The sequence below is a fragment of the Bradysia coprophila genome, unplaced genomic scaffold, assembly GCF_014529535.1.
Source record: "Bradysia coprophila strain Holo2 unplaced genomic scaffold, BU_Bcop_v1 contig_297, whole genome shotgun sequence".
Taxonomy (NCBI): domain Eukaryota; kingdom Metazoa; phylum Arthropoda; class Insecta; order Diptera; family Sciaridae; genus Bradysia; species Bradysia coprophila.
This window is the reverse complement of record NW_023503555.1, coordinates 792,230-810,714: the sequence shown is the minus strand read 5'-3', so window position 1 is coordinate 810,714 and position 18,485 is coordinate 792,230. Positions and strand designations below refer to the sequence as shown.

General features: G+C 36.5%; 2 protein-coding genes and 1 long non-coding RNA gene across 5 annotated transcripts; 2 read left to right on the top strand and 1 right to left on the bottom strand.

Moving 5' to 3' along the window:
* The first annotated feature begins 1,533 nt into the window (after window positions 1–1,533).
* LOC119078690 (eukaryotic initiation factor 4A-like) lies at window positions 1,534–7,710 on the top strand. Its single transcript, XM_037186351.1, has 4 exons — window positions 1,534–1,685; window positions 2,217–2,452; window positions 4,854–5,691; window positions 7,002–7,710. Coding segments are annotated over exons 1-4 (1,221 nt in total). The 5' UTR covers window positions 1,534–1,683; the 3' UTR covers window positions 7,147–7,710.
* LOC119078694 lies at window positions 7,315–10,819 on the bottom strand. Its single transcript, XR_005088046.1, has 2 exons — window positions 10,724–10,819; window positions 7,315–8,721 (listed from the first exon to the last, which is right to left on the bottom strand). It is a non-coding gene; the product is annotated as an uncharacterized LOC119078694 (long non-coding RNA).
* A 132-nt stretch (window positions 10,820–10,951) lies between these two features.
* Window positions 10,952–18,418, top strand: LOC119078691 (putative uncharacterized protein DDB_G0279653). 3 transcript variants are annotated; one of them, XM_037186352.1, is made up of 6 exons: window positions 10,952–11,132; window positions 13,648–13,754; window positions 16,245–16,698; window positions 16,781–16,849; window positions 17,814–17,970; window positions 18,133–18,418. In XM_037186352.1, exons 2-6 carry the CDS (start codon window positions 13,706–13,708, stop codon window positions 18,316–18,318), a joined length of 915 nt encoding a protein of 304 aa, XP_037042247.1. In that variant the 5' UTR covers window positions 10,952–11,132; window positions 13,648–13,705; the 3' UTR covers window positions 18,319–18,418. The 3 variants fall into 3 exon arrangements, with proteins under 3 accessions (XP_037042247.1, XP_037042249.1, XP_037042248.1); XM_037186353.1 differs by lacking the exon at window positions 10,952–11,132 and adding an exon at window positions 13,389–13,603; XM_037186354.1 differs by lacking the exon at window positions 16,781–16,849 and having other exon boundaries at window positions 10,953–11,132.
* Window positions 18,419–18,485: the final 67 nt, after the last annotated feature.

Genomic DNA, 18,485 nt, shown 5'->3' with positions numbered 1-18,485 from the left:
TATCTGCAGTGAGTGCGTTTATAAAATTTGGTGTCACCCGCCTCCATGGTTGTCTTAACCGTCTTAACCTGTTCTTTCAGAACCTGACAAGACAAGTTCTGAATTTAATCCGATTATAATCGGAACTCTACTGTCAAGTTCCGAACATATTCATTTATAGATCGTATTTTTATCAGAGAGATGAAAAGTTGGCGACTATGGGACGTCGCTTTGACAGATAGAGGTAGCATCTGGGGCCATTTGTAAAAATATTGAATCCGATGGTATGGTTTTATGGCAAAGTACTTTGGGTCTAATGGGTCTAATGTCACCTCGGAGGAAATATCGATTTTTAAAACGGATTCTAACGCACCCATTTTCATATTATTTGGACAAAAATACAATTGTTAAAGGTTTCCTATGTGCAGAACTTACCGTATGATAAACAATCAAAACACATTCTGAACAATTTGTTTACTTCAATCATACGTGTTATGTGCGCGCATAGATGACGTTAACGTAGAAATGCACTGTGTGTATAGGTTGTCTTTGAATTGTTTACAATACAAAGTGATTTTTTTTGTACACCAGCTGGTGATATTCAACTGGTACTTATTATGCACATAGGAAACTTTTAAATCGACAAATTTTGAAAAATCAGACATATCTAACAGATAGGAGCTCGGATCGGAGACAATTACATTCAGGTCAGATCAAAAATGAACACATCAGGTTGAAGGCTAAGGTCGAAACAGGTTCAGGCAAAATATGCCCGTTTCAGGAGCTTTACCAATGTCATGTCTATCATCAAGTTTTTCTAGATCCCGTATTTGGATGGTAGATTACCATAGTTATTTACGTATCGATTGAGGAGGCCGAAAGGTTGAAATATTAAGTTTTATGTGGTGCCTAGAGTGGACGAAAGTGACAGAAAAATGTTAGCCTAAGGGCCGAAAGTGACAGAAAAATGTAAGCCAAAGGGGCGAAAATGACTTTTACATGCTTCCTACTGCGGAACGAAAGAAAAAATGTAAACCCACGAGCCGAAAGTGACAGATATGTAAGCGCACGCGGCGAAAGCTTGGCTTTCGCCCCTTTTGGCTTACATTCGCAAAGTATACAGCCTGTATGTGCTCCGGCTAGAATAAATTTGAACGTTTGGCCATACCTATCAATTTACTTTCATTGCCACTGAGCAGATATGAAGATTTTGACATAAATTGTAGAAAAATAGTACGAGCGGACATACCTGTTTTTTTACTTTCAATGTCAATGAAAAATAAAGCAAAACATTTTTCATACCTAGGACCCGAAAAGTGCAACTTCGTCGCACTTTTTCTCCGTCCAATATGAAAAAAACTATTCGTACCACGGACTAAAAGTCTTTTTTAGCGTATTCGATCCCACACCTCGCCTTCGGCTCAGTCTGGAAACTTCTCACACGCTAAAAAAGACTTTTAGTCCTAGGTACGAAATGTACTATTTCGCGATTTTTTTTTTTGAAATAAAGTGAACGTCCTCTGAAAGAACATCAAAATCAAACATCGCAAATGAGTGCGTTCCAATGAGTGAATTCAATAACTTCGACGTCATCAACACCCTCATTGCTACCAACCTGAAACATCGATTCCAATATGTCCTTTCAGCTTGTTAATAAAATTCAATTCAGCACGTGTGTCAAAAGTGCAAAAACTTTTTGTGAAAATGTAAGTCAATATGTACGATTACCGATCAAATTGTTGACGAAAATATTCGCAAGACTTTGCTTTTCAACTGCAATCCGGAATATCGAGTTACCGTGCCGTTTTTACCGTGATATTTCCAATTATATAATTTCCATTTTTTTGGTTCGAGAGTTTTTTTTTTGTTGAATGGAGGATGTGTGTATGAGAAGCGCTTATTATCGAGACATGACTGAACGGAAATTTAATTTCGGTTTTTTTGTGCGCCCCTCTGTTGTTTTATTAATCGGATGGGTCGCATACGCATAGAATTTCCGGAAATAATTGAAACAATTCACGGGAAACGAGTTCGTAATTGAATTGATTCAAAATGCCATTTAGGTTATGACTGTACTTTGATTTTTCCATGCATTTCTTAGACTAGATCACGGTCAACAACAATTCCATTTTCTATGTCATGTCAATAGCGAAATAAACAAAATTTTGTTTACTGTAACCGCACGGCGAATGCTAATTGTGATTTCAAATTTTTAATTTTTTTTTTGTATTAAACAGGGACGATTCTAGGAAAGATGAACCAACCACTTATGATGGACCAGCTAACATGGCTCCAGATGGTATCATCGAATCGAATTGGAACGAAGTAGTTGATAACTTCGACGACATGAATTTGAAGGAAGAACTACTTCGTGGCATTTATGCCTATGGTTTTGAACGTCCATCGGCCATTCAACAACGGGCCATTCTACCATGTATCAAACAACATGATGTTATAGCACAAGCTCAGTCCGGTAAGTTTGTTTTTCATTGTTTGCTCCGATTTTAATTTTACCTAAGTTGTCAGAAATGACAATTTAAGTCACTTATCGTGCACAGAATAAAGAGAATTCGTTAACCAGTCCAATAAACAACAACTGTAATATGATGACTCAGTCATTTCGCATACAACAATTTGTTTGCGTTCTCATATTCGTCACTGTTTATTAAATGTTACAACTTTACCGCGCGTTCTGTCGTGTGTATCGAATATATAGGTACGGCCACAATTCAATTTGTTGTAAAATAATTTTTTGCTTTTTTTTATTCATTTCTGTGACAAACAGTAACGATCTTGGGGTCACACATGGCATACTGTATGCAAATGTGTCATGTCAACCTTATGCCACGTACTTTCCCTACCTGCATGTAATGATTCAGCCCTCGTTTTATGAATTCTTCGGTATGCGTGAGATTTCGTTGTATGGTCGGGTGCGAAGCGTTTAAATTTTTTGCGAAATTAATAAAATGCAGAACCGTATTCCGGTGCGGGGATGGAATATTTTTTTTTGTTTGGCTAATCCAAATTCTGTTAACAAAAAACACAATTTTTCTATTTCCGTTGGTGCTTTGGTGCTTCTGCGGTAAATAGTCACAATACTCACCCTGTTCGCTCACCTGGAGCTTTGTAGGAATTCAATTTGAAAGTTTCACAAAACTGGAGGACTTTACGATCGATCGCTTCCCCAAACTTAGTGTGGCCACGTGCAGACTTTGTAATCCGTAGTTGACGGTAGGGAAAAGTATTCTATGGAACGATGCGTCTGTCTAATCTTCAGCTTCAAATTTCAATCAATGCATTCGCTATCTGATCGCTTAGCTTCCAATAGTTCTGAACGGTTCGATTTTTGAAAACACGTGCTTTGGGAAGGTCAGTCCCTTAGTCTTTCAGTCTCCGATTCTTCCACGGATTTCTATCGTTGGTAAATTGTTGATCTATTGATCAGCATGAAAAACCAACAGGAAGACCTGAGGACCTAGAAGAAGCGACAAGAGAAGACTTAATCAAATGAGCAACTGTCCTGGCCTGGTTCCTGAAGATGTAAATTTGTAACATTTTGACTTTCCTGTCCTGTTTATGGTCTGGTCAATTAAAGTTGAAAGTACATCCAACATATGACGAAATCGAACATTGACTCTTAGATCAATGTCGGACGCAACGTTCCGTTAAAAATTTGTACTCATCCAGTCACTGCCGAAGATCTTAAAATCAGTCACTAGGATGAAGGTGTCTTCTCTGTTGGAGCATTTATGAGTCCAGTCCCATTGACTGTCCATAGAATGCGATCGGTAAGGTGCGCTGTTGATTTCAGAGTCCTATCCTGTTCGCTTCGATAATAAAAGTTCTTCTTTTCTCGGACCACAGGTCAAGTGTGTGGGTCTCAAGTCTTATCCTTGAGCAATTAAGGCAATCAAAATTATTCTGCTCACTACACATTAACCAGACTTTACTTCCAATCAACCTAAAATATCTGAACAATGAAAATTTGCCTCACATTTTAATCAGGCAGAAAGACATACAGAACAGTTTCATGCCTTATCTCTACTTGCAATGTGAACAATAATATTTTCGCTCATATGTTTCGAGTACCTATTCTCTTTCCAAAAATTAAAACAAAATGTTGACATTGAATCCCAATCGCGAAATTGATTTATGTGACCTAAATTTCAGTCACTCCATTCAGCCTATAATCGTGCAAACGCAAGTGATCGAAACACGACAATGAGAAGATTAAGATAAGAAGTCAATCGATGTGTGTTGATTTCCAGTTATTGCTAAGATGGCGATAATAGATGCAGAACAACAATAGAATCGTAATACGTAAACACATTGTTGGTCGGGTTAAAATCGAAGCTTCTGAGTCCGGTCAAAAATAAATCGCTGAAAATTATCGCACCAAAAATGCAATCGGAATTTCAGAAACATTCGTAAGCAATCGATGACGCGTTACTAAGTGAAATTTCTTTTATCAACCGAACTCTGCACTTCGAAAAATCGAGGTATTTTCGTTTACTTTCCTATTTCATCATAAGGAGCAATCGACTCGCTTCTTTATGGATGGTGCAATTCAATCGGAGTGAGTCATTGCTTCGGAAGAAAAATATATTTTGACTTGTTGCTATCTCATAAATTTAACTGACACGAACGGTTTAGGTGAGGTTTTAAGTTAATCGATAAGCTGATGCATTAGATGGTTCACTTCTGAACGTAAAAATGATTGTCTGCGAAGGATCTCAATGAATTTGTCCCTGTCTCTAGCTTCACGAGGCACTATCAGTTAACCTTGAACAGACAGCAAGCTTATCAGCTGTTTTACACTCGGATCTATTACTTCAGTTTGACTCAAATTTTTCCTCATTTTTCTCTTCCAACAGGAACTGGCAAGACTGCTACATTCTCCATTGCAATTCTGCAACGAATTGACATCAATGTCCGTGAATGTCAGGCACTAATTTTGGCACCGACTCGTGAGTTGGCTACCCAAATCCAAAAGGTCGTCATTTCGTTGGGAGATTACTTGCAGGCCCAATGCCATGCATGTATTGGCGGAACCAATGTTCGCGAAGACATGCGCAAATTGGAGGCGGGCTGTCACGTCGTTGTCGGCACACCAGGTCGTGTGTCTGACATGATCAATCGTCGTGTATTGCAGACGCGAGCAATCAAAATGTTCGTTCTAGACGAGGCCGATGAAATGTTGTCTCGTGGTTTCAAGTCGCAGATCCAGGATGTCTTCTCAGCATTGCCGAACGATGTTCAGGTCATTCTGCTGTCGGCCACGATGCCAACGGAGGTGCTTGATGTAAGCAAGTACTTCATGAGAAACCCTGTTCAGATTTTGGTGAAAAAGGAAGAATTGACCCTGGAAGGTATCAAACAATTCTTCGTCAACGTTCGCATGGAAGACTGGAAATTCGGAACGCTGTGTGACTTGTACGAAACACTGTCCATCACTCAGGCCGTCATCTTCTGTAACACAAGACGTAAGGTCGACCAGTTGACCGAAGACATGAAAATGAAAAATTTCACCGTCTCCCACATGCACGGTGACATGGACCAACAGCAACGGGACGTTATCATGAAGCAATTCCGTACAGGTTCTTCACGAGTCTTGATCACCACCGATCTGCTCGCTCGTGGTATCGATGTTCAACAAGTTTCTTTAGTTATTAATTATGATTTGCCGTCAAATCGAGAAAACTACATTCACAGGTGAGTGAAGACGATTTGTCTTAAGATGTTTGGGTGCCCTTGCATTCGTTGCCTTCATTGCCCACTGTATTTTGTTCCAATTACTGAACTTCCATTTTGACGAAATCATTTTTCGTAAATTTTCGGGACATTAAATGTAATGGCGGCAACGAATACCAGGCTCATCGTGTTGTAACTTAAAAAAACAAAAAAAAAACATTTTTTTCCCCAAAGTGTTCCGACTGATTGCAATGATTTTATTCTCTTGAATCAATTGCTGCGGTAGAAACAGGTGATTAACCGGTCTCAACCTTGAATGAGTGTCAATTAGCATTTTAATTGCTTATCCCAACAAACGTCTGTTAATTTGTCAATATTTGAACAGCAACAAAAAAGTGCTGCATAGCATAGCTATTGAGTCTGTGATGGTTTCTCGTTCAATTCGATTTTTTTTTGACTGTCAGAAGACTAAATTGAGTTACAGGTCTTTTCGATAGTGTTGAGACTTGGGGTAGAGTTAACAGATCAGACCACTTTCTCTCAACTTTTTGAACTTTGTTCAATGATCAATGTCTTAGCTCATGCAGCAGAATCTCATTAGACTATTGGCAGTCGTGTGCCAGGGCGAATTTTATTTGTATTTTCACAGACTCACTATGATTAAAGCTAAGGGCTTCGTTTGAATGTCCTTGTATAGTCAGAGTGATTTGTTCCCCGACAGGTTCTCACCACTGGGTAAATATAGTACAACTACCGTAATTGTTACAGGCTGAGCTCAGCAACACATATCGTGTGCCTAAAGTAACATTATTCAGCTTGTTGCATACAATCACAACGTTTTCACATCAGAAGCTATACTTTCCGACGCTCAGTTGAGAAATGAGTAACTAGCTTGCAACAACTACTCTGTTCTCCAACACCTTAACTGTTTACTCTGATCGCTAATTTCTATTTTGATTTTGAATCAATTTCTCTGACTTGTAAAAATTTCAGAGTTCAGACGAGGCAGATTTTTGTGGGCTTTTTTTGTGTTGTTCGTGCGAAAATGTCCGCACATCATTTCTCAGCGATCGAAAATTCGTGAAAATATCAGAGAAAAACCCGTATTCAGCCCAGAAGTACAGATGATTGGGAAATCCTTGAGATCTTGTTGAGGAATTTGACAAACCTATGAGTATCCCATGAAATTTTCTAGAAATTTCAGGAGATTTAAGAAATCATTTTTCCGAAAATTAGCTCTGAAGCCCAGATTTAATCCTCTCTTTACTCTCTTTACACTGTCTTTGGTAAATTCGCTTGATTAATATTTTCCCATTCTTCAAAAATTACAGAATTGGTCGCGGTGGACGTTTCGGCCGTAAAGGTGTTGCTATCAATTTCGTCACGGAGGATGATAAGCGTACGTTGAAAGACATTGAAACCTTCTACAATACACACATTGATGAGATGCCAATCAATGTAGCCGATTTGATTTAAGACCACGGGGGTGAATCAACAAAAAGAATCAGTAAAAACATTCAGTAAAGAAAATTTCATAAAAATTTAAAAAAAGAGAAAAAATTAAATTCAGACAAAAAAGGAAAAAAACTTAAAAGGAACATTTCATTAAAAAAAAATAATTTTTTTTCAATTCTTATACCGAAGAGTAACAAAACAAACGGAGTAAAGAAAAGCCCAATTTTAATCTAACGAAAGTTCTTGAAGCAAATTAAAAAGGAAAATTTACTATACCAACCAAACAGAAAAAATAAAGAAAAATTAAAAGGAGAATCGACGACGTGTCGAACAGTTTAAATTTTCTTCGTTTGCGGAGAATTTATTGTTTCGATTCTCGGAAGATTTTTTCCTAATTCTTTTTTTTATTTTATTTATTTGTAATGAAAAAGGTTCTCTCATTTTTGTTGAATTAATAAAGGAAGAAAAATAAAACTTAAAAACACAAAAACACTCTTGAAAAACGCTAAAAGAAACGGGAATATTTATATGGTAGCATCAGATTAGTATATCGATTCCTCCCCTATTTTTTAGTTCGTTTTTTTTTAAATTACTTTGTATTTTGTCGTTTCTTACAACAAAAAAAAAAACATTTTACTGCTAGGTAATTGTGTACGGAAATTTATTTTTCAGCATCAACCAACAAATATAAATTAATTTTTTTTCGCATTAAGAATTTCTAATTTGTGTATTTACTATTAAAAATAAAAATAAAAACATTCGATACAAGGATTGTACAAAAAAAAAATGGAGACTCGAGTTTTTACTTGGCCCCCCGATAGTTCTGTCAAAATGCGAGACTATTTTGGGTGCTGCCATTTCCTCAACTTTTTTAACCAATTAATTATTGGCAACATAGGTTTTGTGCACAAATGGAGACTGACCGCGTTGGATAGTTGTCACTGCGAAACACATATCCGTTGGTCCCAATGACATATATAGTTCCATTGCAGCCGCTTCACAAAATTATTAAGTGAGATTGGGAACGACAATCATTGGTGTATCAGGTATCTAAGGTGCCATGAGTTCAAATAACCATTCCGTAGGTGTCCATTACTTGTCGTTAGTGTTCCACTAATTACTGTCTCATTAATCATTACTCTAATTACTTTTTACATTTTTTTTGTGAAGTGACTGCAGTGGAACCACAGACGTCACTGATATCAACGGAGGTGTGTTTCGTACTCAGTGCTATAACACCATTTTTGCACATTCCAAAAGTGTTAAATTGGTGCCTGGTGTAATTATTGAGTCTGAAATTCGGGGCTTGTAGAATTTTCATGAATGGATTTAATTTCACTAGTTGGCTTTAGTGATTGTGTTACGGTGATTCATAATAATCTCATAAGACAAAGTATGTGTAATGGTTACACGCTTGATAATATCGTTACGAGCGAGATATGAAGCTGGAGCAATTGATTTGTCCTCGCCACTGCTGTACATCGTGAGTAGTGCAGTCTGCAAATGCGAACCTTTATGTGGATTCCATATTATTAGAATAATTGCGGAGTAATCGAAAAATATCCACAATCGTCAAGTTTGACGTATATCTGTGATCTGAAAAGAATAAGAACGCGGTGGTTAGAACATACTTCTACCAAAAGATGCCTCTTCCTGTTTGCGATTATTATTGGGAAAATTTCCCATGGAAGTGAGTAAGAATATGAATGAGATATGGTAAATAGTGAGAACCAAAGTATGGGTATTAGCCCTTGCTGGGCTATGCCAAGGAACCCCATGTACAGCAGAGTCGCTTGTCTCAGTTTTTGTTGAGAAGTTGAGATTAGTAGTAGAGAGACCATTACAATGTATTGATGCAAGATCATTCGTAAAAAATAATTACTCTTGTCTCAGAGAAGCATTCTTTGACAGACAAAAAAACGGAGACCAGCAAGTCAAATATTAACTACAGGGAGCACAAAAATAGGGAATTAAGACGACACCTGTTGAAAATAACGAAGTTAAAGATTTAGGATTGTCAAAGGATACATTTAGGACCGAGGTCCATAATTTACTTTATCTGCAGAGGACGTATGTCGAGATTTGCACAAGAGGGATACAAGCGAGTTTACCGTTCTACGCAAGATTAAAGCAGTAAACAAAAGCCTCAAGACTTTATGTTCTCATTGACCACTGTATTACAACTGAAGATGAGATGGCCTAAGGCCCTATGGCTTCGTTTGGAGTGTAGCCTTCAATTTGTGCACAGGCGTGTGGTTTCTTCTAAAATACTTAAATACTTACGAACAACCTTTGTTTTCAATTTCTCGCGTCTCAGCGACAAAGAGCTAATATGGATGAGAAGGAACTACTGCGAACAATTGCGCAGTGCTATGTCATCCGTTATCGGCAACGACGAGAAAATAAATGATGTACACTGCCAACGCACTTCAAGCATATTTGATCATAGTCGACAGCTGCCAAATGGAGTACTGTTTTGTGGTTTTTTCACACACTGTCAAGTTTCTGTACCATATTTAGAGTACCACTCATGCTGGAAGTGCGTTGACACTGTCAATGTTGTCTGTTTTAAGATAGTCTATGTTACAACTAATGAAGTAAGAGATTACGTATTTGCTTGTTTTGACTGGGTGGGAGGTTTGTATCAACAAAACAACATATTATAAACTAATTGGTAAACGGACTCGAATGAATCATGTAACCAAGTCCAAAAAATCGCTTTGCAAGACGCTTACGCTTTCTGGACCCAAAAATTACGTTTCGATTCGGCAAATTATGGAAGCTAAGTTTTCTGACAAGTCTTGGATGCTTTTTAAGTTCATCATGTTCGAAAGTATGCACATTAGTATAAAAGTTATGTCAATCGCTAGATGTAGTACTTCGGGCTTTGCACACAATACAAGACGAAATTGTCATTATTACTTAGTTCAAATAGTTATTTGTGTATCTGTGTTGGATGATTGTTTTTAGGCAATTTCGCAATTTTACATGCGAAAGTGCCTAAAAACAATCATCCAACACAGATACTCAAAAAAAATTAATGTAAGGGGAAAACCAGAGAAAAATCGCAAAACTCACTCATTTTCGGCCCCGACACATGAAATAGTACGTTACTATACAAGGGAGGTAATGTAATATCTCGTATCCAGATGAGTAAAAGTATCCAAGGGCTTCAGCCCGAGGTACGTTTACTCATCGGGGTACGAGATATTACATTACCTCCCGTGTATTGTATAACGTTTTACCTTACGAGCGGGGTAAAGAGTCTTCCCTAAGGGCGAAAGTACGATATTACCTCTCTAGTAAGGTAAATGAATTTTTCATACCTAGGACCCGAAGAGTATTCGATTCGCCTACGGCTCTGTCTGGAAACGTCTCACACGCTAAAAAAGACTTTTAGTCCTAGGTACGAAATATACTATTGCCACATACTATAAATGTGCTAGGAAATCGACGTGCATTCATATCCTCTGGAAGAGAAATAGAATGCGACAATCTCTACACGTTCATCTAATGAACAAATCAATATGACCCATGAAATAGCCACATAGCACAGAACATTATACACTCAAATGTTGTTTACGAAACCAATACTCACCTTAACTACAAAAAAAGGTAGGTATATCAACCAATTCTTTATAGCTAAATTCTTAGGTCGTACGGTCTCGCGAAATTTTGTATTCGTCCGAAACCAATTTTTTTTTCTCTGGTAGTTTTTGTATACACATTACACTACACTAGCGCTATATGGTGTAGAACACTGAATAAACACACAGAGAGTATTTATCATCGGTTAAGTTCTTAGGTGATATCATTGCTAATTGACGCTAAGAGGTGCTCTAAGCGTTCAACTAAAACTTCTACAAAATATATAAATCATTTGTTTGTGCATTGACGATTAGAAGTTTCAAATTTTAACAAAAAAGAAAACAAAAATATTTCCGAGTGTTGCCCTTATCAATTCGTTGAGTGAGAATTCAGTTTAAAATCAGGTCAAGCGAGAACAGGTTAGAATTTTGTGGAATTGAAAAATATTTGATGTTTTTAACAGGTTTTTCAACCCATTTTATTAATGGCTTTGTTGACGGAAGTTCTGATAATGTGTTTTTTATCCAAGTCAATGAATTGAATACGAGATTACAAAAATACTTCCACTGCATAAGATCATGATGGGAGCTTAACAACTCGCAACATCCATCTCAAAACGATCTAAATAAATTATCTCTTAAAGTAGTGCAACGACTGTGTTAATAATAAGACTGGGAAATAATTTGTGAAAACCGCAAGAAAAAGAACTTTTTACGGTCAGCTATGTCATCTGTAATCAACAGAAACGACAATAATAAGCAATGATCTCTAGCTTCCGTCGTCTTATATAGCCAAAATAAGTCAAAAGATTTTGATTTAAATCTTTCGAAAATGCATAAGTCAAATGAAGTAACAGATTCCATATATCAATGAAATGCTTGCCGTCCGTGAAACATTTTCGTCCTGACACTTCGTGTTGGTCTGTGGTGTATAGCATGAAGTACGAAATTTTATGAAATCACTGAGACGATCAGTCCTAAGAGCAATCGTGGCAATCGTGGCATGTTAATAGAAAAACTTTGAGACCATGTTAAGATTTGCTTTATTGCTACAGTTGGAATTTCTGAGAAGCCGATTCTTGATCGATCATCTTTCGAAAAATTCGTCTAGTCTGATCGAACCAATAAAAAGTTAAAAACGAGTTGTACATGAAACGGGTTCAGGGGTTTTTCTTCAGCGAAACAAAATTGAATACGACGCGTTTCTGTGAAATTAAAATCCAAGAAATTTAATTTGTACATCTTGCCATCACTAACCGGTGTTTTTTATAGCAACTTAAATGAATTGAAATTTTTTGTTTATTGTTGCAATATTGATCTTTTTCGATGTTTATTTTTCTTCTCCATTGTGGAGTCTAGGTAGTCTTATGCAAAATGTGTTGTTCAACTAATGAAGTAAAAGATTCTGGGTCTGATTGCAATTATGTAGAGCGAAAGAATTAAAATATTCGATAAATATGTTAATTATTACATGACGTCTCGACAGGCTTACACGTATTTTTAAATTTGCGATGCATTCAGAATTACAGTTTCTCATACTTTCGATTCATCAGAAGTCACGAATGTATTGAAATTTTCAGTCTTAAGCAGGGCAGGGCATATTTTAATGAAATTGATTTTCGAAAATTCAAGAAATTATTGGAAATTTTTGAATTTCGAGAATTTTCAAGAATTAAAATTTTTAAAGTTTCCAAAACTCAGAATTTTCGAATAATTTTCAAGAATTTTCAGAAATTGAAAGTTTACGAAATTCTAGAAAAAAAAAACCTGAACGAGTAATGTAGATAATGACTCAGAGTCGGAATGGTTTTTCCATGCAACAGAACTGCACCTCACTAAGTTGCACTCGCGAAGAATGACGAACCTTGTGGCCCTGTGTATGCAAAAATTTTGGGTGGAAATATCAAAATTGGATGAAGCGTTAGACTTTTTCAAACCACTCGCCCTAAGATAAGATAAGATAAGATGGGCAGGAAAGCTGATGCTTTCCAAGCACCGAAGCCGCCAACGGGCTTGTTGTGCATTAATCCATATTTTCGAGAGATTTTACAATTGTGAATCGTATGATTTATCTATTAAAACATAGGTGTTGACATTTTTAGAATCATGATTGTGACTTATGCATGTGACGTATGAGAACTGTGTTCAGCATTTTTTGTTGTTTTCTTAGAGCCCTATTACAGGCGATAGAGCGGATTAGCGGTAACTAACAGCAGAGACTCATTTACGATTAGTAAAAACCCTATGAACTATGTCTGACATGAGAGTCGAACCCCTGACATATAGGGCGTGAGTCCATCGCTCTACCGGTTGAGCTACCTGGACGGTCATAACCACTCGCCCTAAAGAGAGTTAACTTAAATTTTGTGAATATATATCAAAATCGGAACTACTGAAGTAGCAGCTGCTCGTCGTCTGTAATTTTTCTGATCGTAGTATAAGCAAGGTTCTTAGATAATCAGTAAAAAAGTGGTTCAAGTTCTTAGACTTGACACAATAATAACAACAAATCTATTCCGCAGATAAGCGCTTCTAAAAATAAACAGACGAACAGATCGATCATTGATTTTATCAATCTATCAATCAAAAACTATTTACATTCGAAACGGTTCAGCTACGACGTCAAAACTGTTTTACTTTCAGTTATCAAGCTCATAATTAATATTTTCGCGGTCAACCGAATTAATTCAGTTTCATCATTCTCGCATTGGGCTCATATATGATATCAACGTTTTTTCACGGTCATGTCATAGGAAATATTCAAAACAAAACGAAAAAAAAATCGAATCAAATAAATTTGCATTGAATAAAGTTAACATAACAAAAATGCCTTTAAGACTGACAAAATTCAAATGGGGAACAGAAAAATAAATTTTATTCGAAATGGAAATGTAATGCAGTTTTTGTTCAATTTTATTTTCTTTTTAAATTTCAGAATAAAATATTCGTTCAATTTGAAATACAATTAGGATTTAATATTGTCGATAGCAGAGATGGCATTATTGGGTGCTTTATGTTTGTTGGCTATAGCCGGCGCAGATGGTGAGTTTCTTTTTTGAAATTTATTTATAGAATGTAAGTGAATTATTCGCTAGGATTTATCTTTTCTCAGCAAAAATGGTAGCAAATTTTGTGTCTCACTAAGAATATCTGAAAACCGAATTGTCTTTCTGTAAAAGATGAAATATTCTTAAGGTACAAACATCCTGAAACTATAAAAATATCGGTGTACGTCGGCAATAAGGGAAAATTCTGAAAATTCCTGAATAATTAAAAAAATTCTTAAAAATGATTAAATTTCCCCAAAAATTAAGACATTTTTAAATTTTAAAGAAATTCAGACATTTTATGTTTTCCTTGAAAATTCCTAGAAAAACGGACAGAAAATTAATGCTTTTTCCAAGGCTTTTTCGGCTTTTTCATCTGTTAACAATGGCGGCGAAAAAACTAACTATGGATGTTTACCTCGACTAAAATAGAAAAATGTAGGTTAAATCGAATGAAGTGAAAGATTATGTACCAATTGGTTGAAAATACTTAGATCAAAAGAAGTAGAAGATTTGATGCTGGTACAACGCACCAAAATTATTGAACAATCGCTCTTTCTACTCGAGTCACACCAGCAGCTTAATATAACGTGTCTCAATCTCTACATATTTCTACATCTCTACATCTCTACATATTTCAAGGCAGATAGACACTTGCCAATGCCATTGTCAAGTGGAGTCCTGGTGTACGTTTACCTTCTGTGAAAGATCTAATCGCAGGGAGTTGCAGGAATCATTAACAATTTTCACATTGGCTCGTAATTAACGATTGGTACAATCCCACATTTGAAGAAATGGAAATTGAACTTGTGAAGATTGATCTGTTCAGTAACGGATTTCAAATCTGGAAAGTACATACCCAAATGTGTCCAGTAATATAGCAGGGAAAAATGTGCCAATCACATCTAGGAAAAAACGTAAATGTGAAAAGAAAGCGATTGGCACATTTTTCCCTGCTATAACTTGAAAAGTCACATCTAGGTCACATTTGGGTATGCACTTTCCAGCTATTATAGCGGCGAATGTGCCGTCCAAACTTTCACATTTCAGATATTTTTGTAGATAAAATCGGAATAGCTCAGAAATTCTCTTTATTCTGCCTAATATTTCGACTTCACATCGAAGTCACCATCAGTGGCTGTAACAATTTTGTCTCGATAAGCAAATGGACACACAACAAAATCTTTGAACAAATTAACGCAATGTCACATATAGGAACGAGTAAAAATTTTCGGCGTCAGAATATCTCCAATTCTAAAATCAATTCATAATTCACATTAGGACATATTAACTATAAAATTTGAACTCGTTTACCGAAACCGAAATACTGTGGCCATAAAAATAACTTCAACTTTTCACGCCTTCTCATAAAAATCTTTTTTTACGGTCTTTAAACATACATAGCTAGTCAGCTAGTTTGGTAAATTCACCGAAGTTTACTCATCACAATTTCAAAAATGTAATTAAATATTCTTAAGCTCAAGTATACTTCGGCGAATAATTTGGATCGAAACTCCTCACCATTAATAACCAACCAGCTTAAGTGTGATCAATCATTAAAATAAAATTCCTTCCCAATTACTATGTCTGATCATGATCATGTACCATGATCGTTCGAAATTTACAGCTCGATTACTGGAAATGCAACGTACGCGTACCCAGCTTCTGATTAGATAAACGAATTCAATATTTTCTCACTAAATTTTTTTTTTCGTAAAACCCGATGACATGATTCTTCATTAAAACTGGTTCTTTGAATTAATTTTTTATCGACTCGATACCCTCATTATTCTTGTTTAATTAAATTGATTTCGTTCTTAGTAAATATATCACCGCTCATGTTGATTGATTGTTCCATTTAATAGGTTTGATGACCCGACCTAAATATCATGCGACGTAAAAACAGATTTGACCTGAAAATTTGCAAACTGTTTAATCCGAGGGGGAAACCACTATTTTGTGATTAACATGGTTAATCAGTTAATCTGTTAATCAGAAACATAAGTTTTGTGAATCTAAACGGTTAACCGGTCATTAACATTGATTAACCGCTATATTTCACATTTATTTGTAGTTTTGCGACGATTCCACCGGTCAAATGCTGGTTAATCACCATTTCGTCATCATGTTAATCACTGGTTAATCATGTTAATCATGTTAATCACATCAATAAAAAAAGTGGTTTTCCCCTCGGTTTAATCTTCTATGAATTCAAATTTCGAAACAAATAAAAAATTCTTCTTCATTAAACCTTTCAAAATCAACAGTCGTACGGCCAATATGCCGGCCGAATTTGCTACTTCTTTTGTTTAAAGTATCGCCTATAATGTTTAATATCAAAATCTTGTACTTCTTTAGTTTTACCATACATTTCTCTACATAAAAAACACTGTCCTGAGTTCACCGTTCACTTTTCTCGTTGTTGTCGATAACAGATGACTAGCTGTTTCTAAAACATTTTTTTCACTGATGCCGAATTTTTAAGCTGCCAGTTTCGGTAATGGTGCATCGGCTGGAGCCGCATCATCATCAACGTTCGGCGGAGTAAACGGTCAGAGTGCTGGGGTAAACTATGGATCGACCAATGGATACACTGGAACTTCAACATACGGATCTAATTATCCGTACACACAATTTACCACGCAACAATACTCAACGCAGCCATACCAGAATGCAAACTATCCGAACAATTTCCAGAATCCGAATCAATACCCAAATCAATTCCAAAATCAATTCCAAAATCAATTCCAAAATCAATACCAAAACCCCAACCAATTTCAACCAGCCCAATTCCAAAATCAATTTCAGCAACAACAATTTCCCTTTGCTCCATTCGTACCAATCCAATTTCCACAGTTTTTCCCCGCTCCATTCTCTCCACCGGAATACCAACAGGCATTCTCTCAGTTTCAGAATTCGTTACAGCAACAACTTGCCAGGTTTGATATTAACTTTTCCTTCTGTACTCAAAATACTAGTAGTAATCTGTAATACTTTTTTTTAAACTTTTTTCAATGTAAGCGGTGGATCGTTTGCCTACTCAACTCCGGGTGCAAGTGCTTATGCTCTGTCTTCTCTTGGTCCTGCTAAGTAATTTTCTTCAAGATTTTTTACTTAAAATATTACTAATACTCGCAGGGTGGTATCTATTGTCTAGGCTTAGGAGCCGTTCATAAATTACGTAACACTGAAATTTCCCCCGAGGATGTCACGCAAAATGTATGAGAATTAAAAAAAATATTTATGGACTGTCATGTAAACGTTAGACCCCTCCCACCTATTGCGTTACGTAATTTATGAGTCAGCATCAGTTTCTATAACAGGTTCAATCTGCAGGAACTGTGCTGGGTAATTGATATTTTTCCTTGTCTGAGAACTACGTTAGTAGGTTAACGATAGTAGGTTGCATTGGATGCTGCGAAAGTAATTCATTACATGAGGTCACAATTTCGCGATAAAAGCAAACTCCCAATTCCAAGTGTGTGTTTTTGAGAAACAAGGTTCGTTAACTGGCTTTTCGACAAGTGTAGATACACGGCAGAGTAAAGTTAACCAGGCAGGATCGTTGATTTGACTAGGGACTTGAATAATCTAGTAGCCCTATATTTTTCGTGAATAAAATTTTTCAGTTTATGTCAGTGTTCATTTGAGATCATTTTCATGCAGTGTATTAGGTCACTTATTTGACGTTTCGAAAATGAACCGCTACTGCCTGGTTTATTTTACTCTGCCGTGGTAGAGAGAGTGTCGACAACACTTGTCAAAAGACAGTTACCGAAGCAACATGCTCAAAAACACTCAAGTGAATTTGTGCGTATTACAATACTTTTTCCGAACGAATTACTAAGCAGCATCCAATGTATTCTGTTACTGCCTACCACATGCAAAAGTTGAGTTTCAAAAAAAAAATGAAAAATGAACTGAAAATATTCTTCATGTAATCGATCAATTTCTCATGGGGCAAATTGTTATGTAATGTTCAACTTTCGCATGGAGCAGGCAGTAAAAACGTTTACAAATTTGAATTTGTTTGTAAAATTCTAATTTCAAACAGCCTGTACAATCAACAACAAGAAGCCTGGAATCAATGGCAAAATGGAGGCGGCAATGCTAATTCCGTTCCATACTATGCACCGAACTATGCAGCGGCCACTGCTTCATATGGAAACAATGGCATCCATCAAACGGCTTCGATTTATCCAGCTAATCCCGTAATACCGGCGAAATAATTATGTCGGCCAGGGCTGGACTGGCTACTTGATGCCGATCGGGCGATAGTCAAAGCAACAGTCCGATCGCCCACTTCGGCCAGTTCAAACCTGATGTCGACTTATTGGTGCAAATAACCTACTCAATTCTTTTTATTGATGTAGAACTCACCGAACATAGACAATAGATTTGGTGCAAGCGGACCGAATGATGGAAGCGGCTTTTTCGGTGTATCAACATCATCATTTTCGAGCTCATCTGATGTGAATGGAGTGAAAATGAACCGTAAAGGTGCAATTACATCAGTGAACGATAACGGGAAGATTACCACTTATAAAGTTGGTTCATAGAAATGACTTCTTTGATTCGATTTTTTTTTTAATATTTTTAAATGAATTGTGGTTGTTAGTCTAGTTTCTAGTAAAATAAATATTTTTTTTTGTCTTGAATGCGCTGGTATTTTACTTAAGTTTATTGCTTTCAAGTTTCCCCAGAACTGATGAATGCTTCCGGTGAT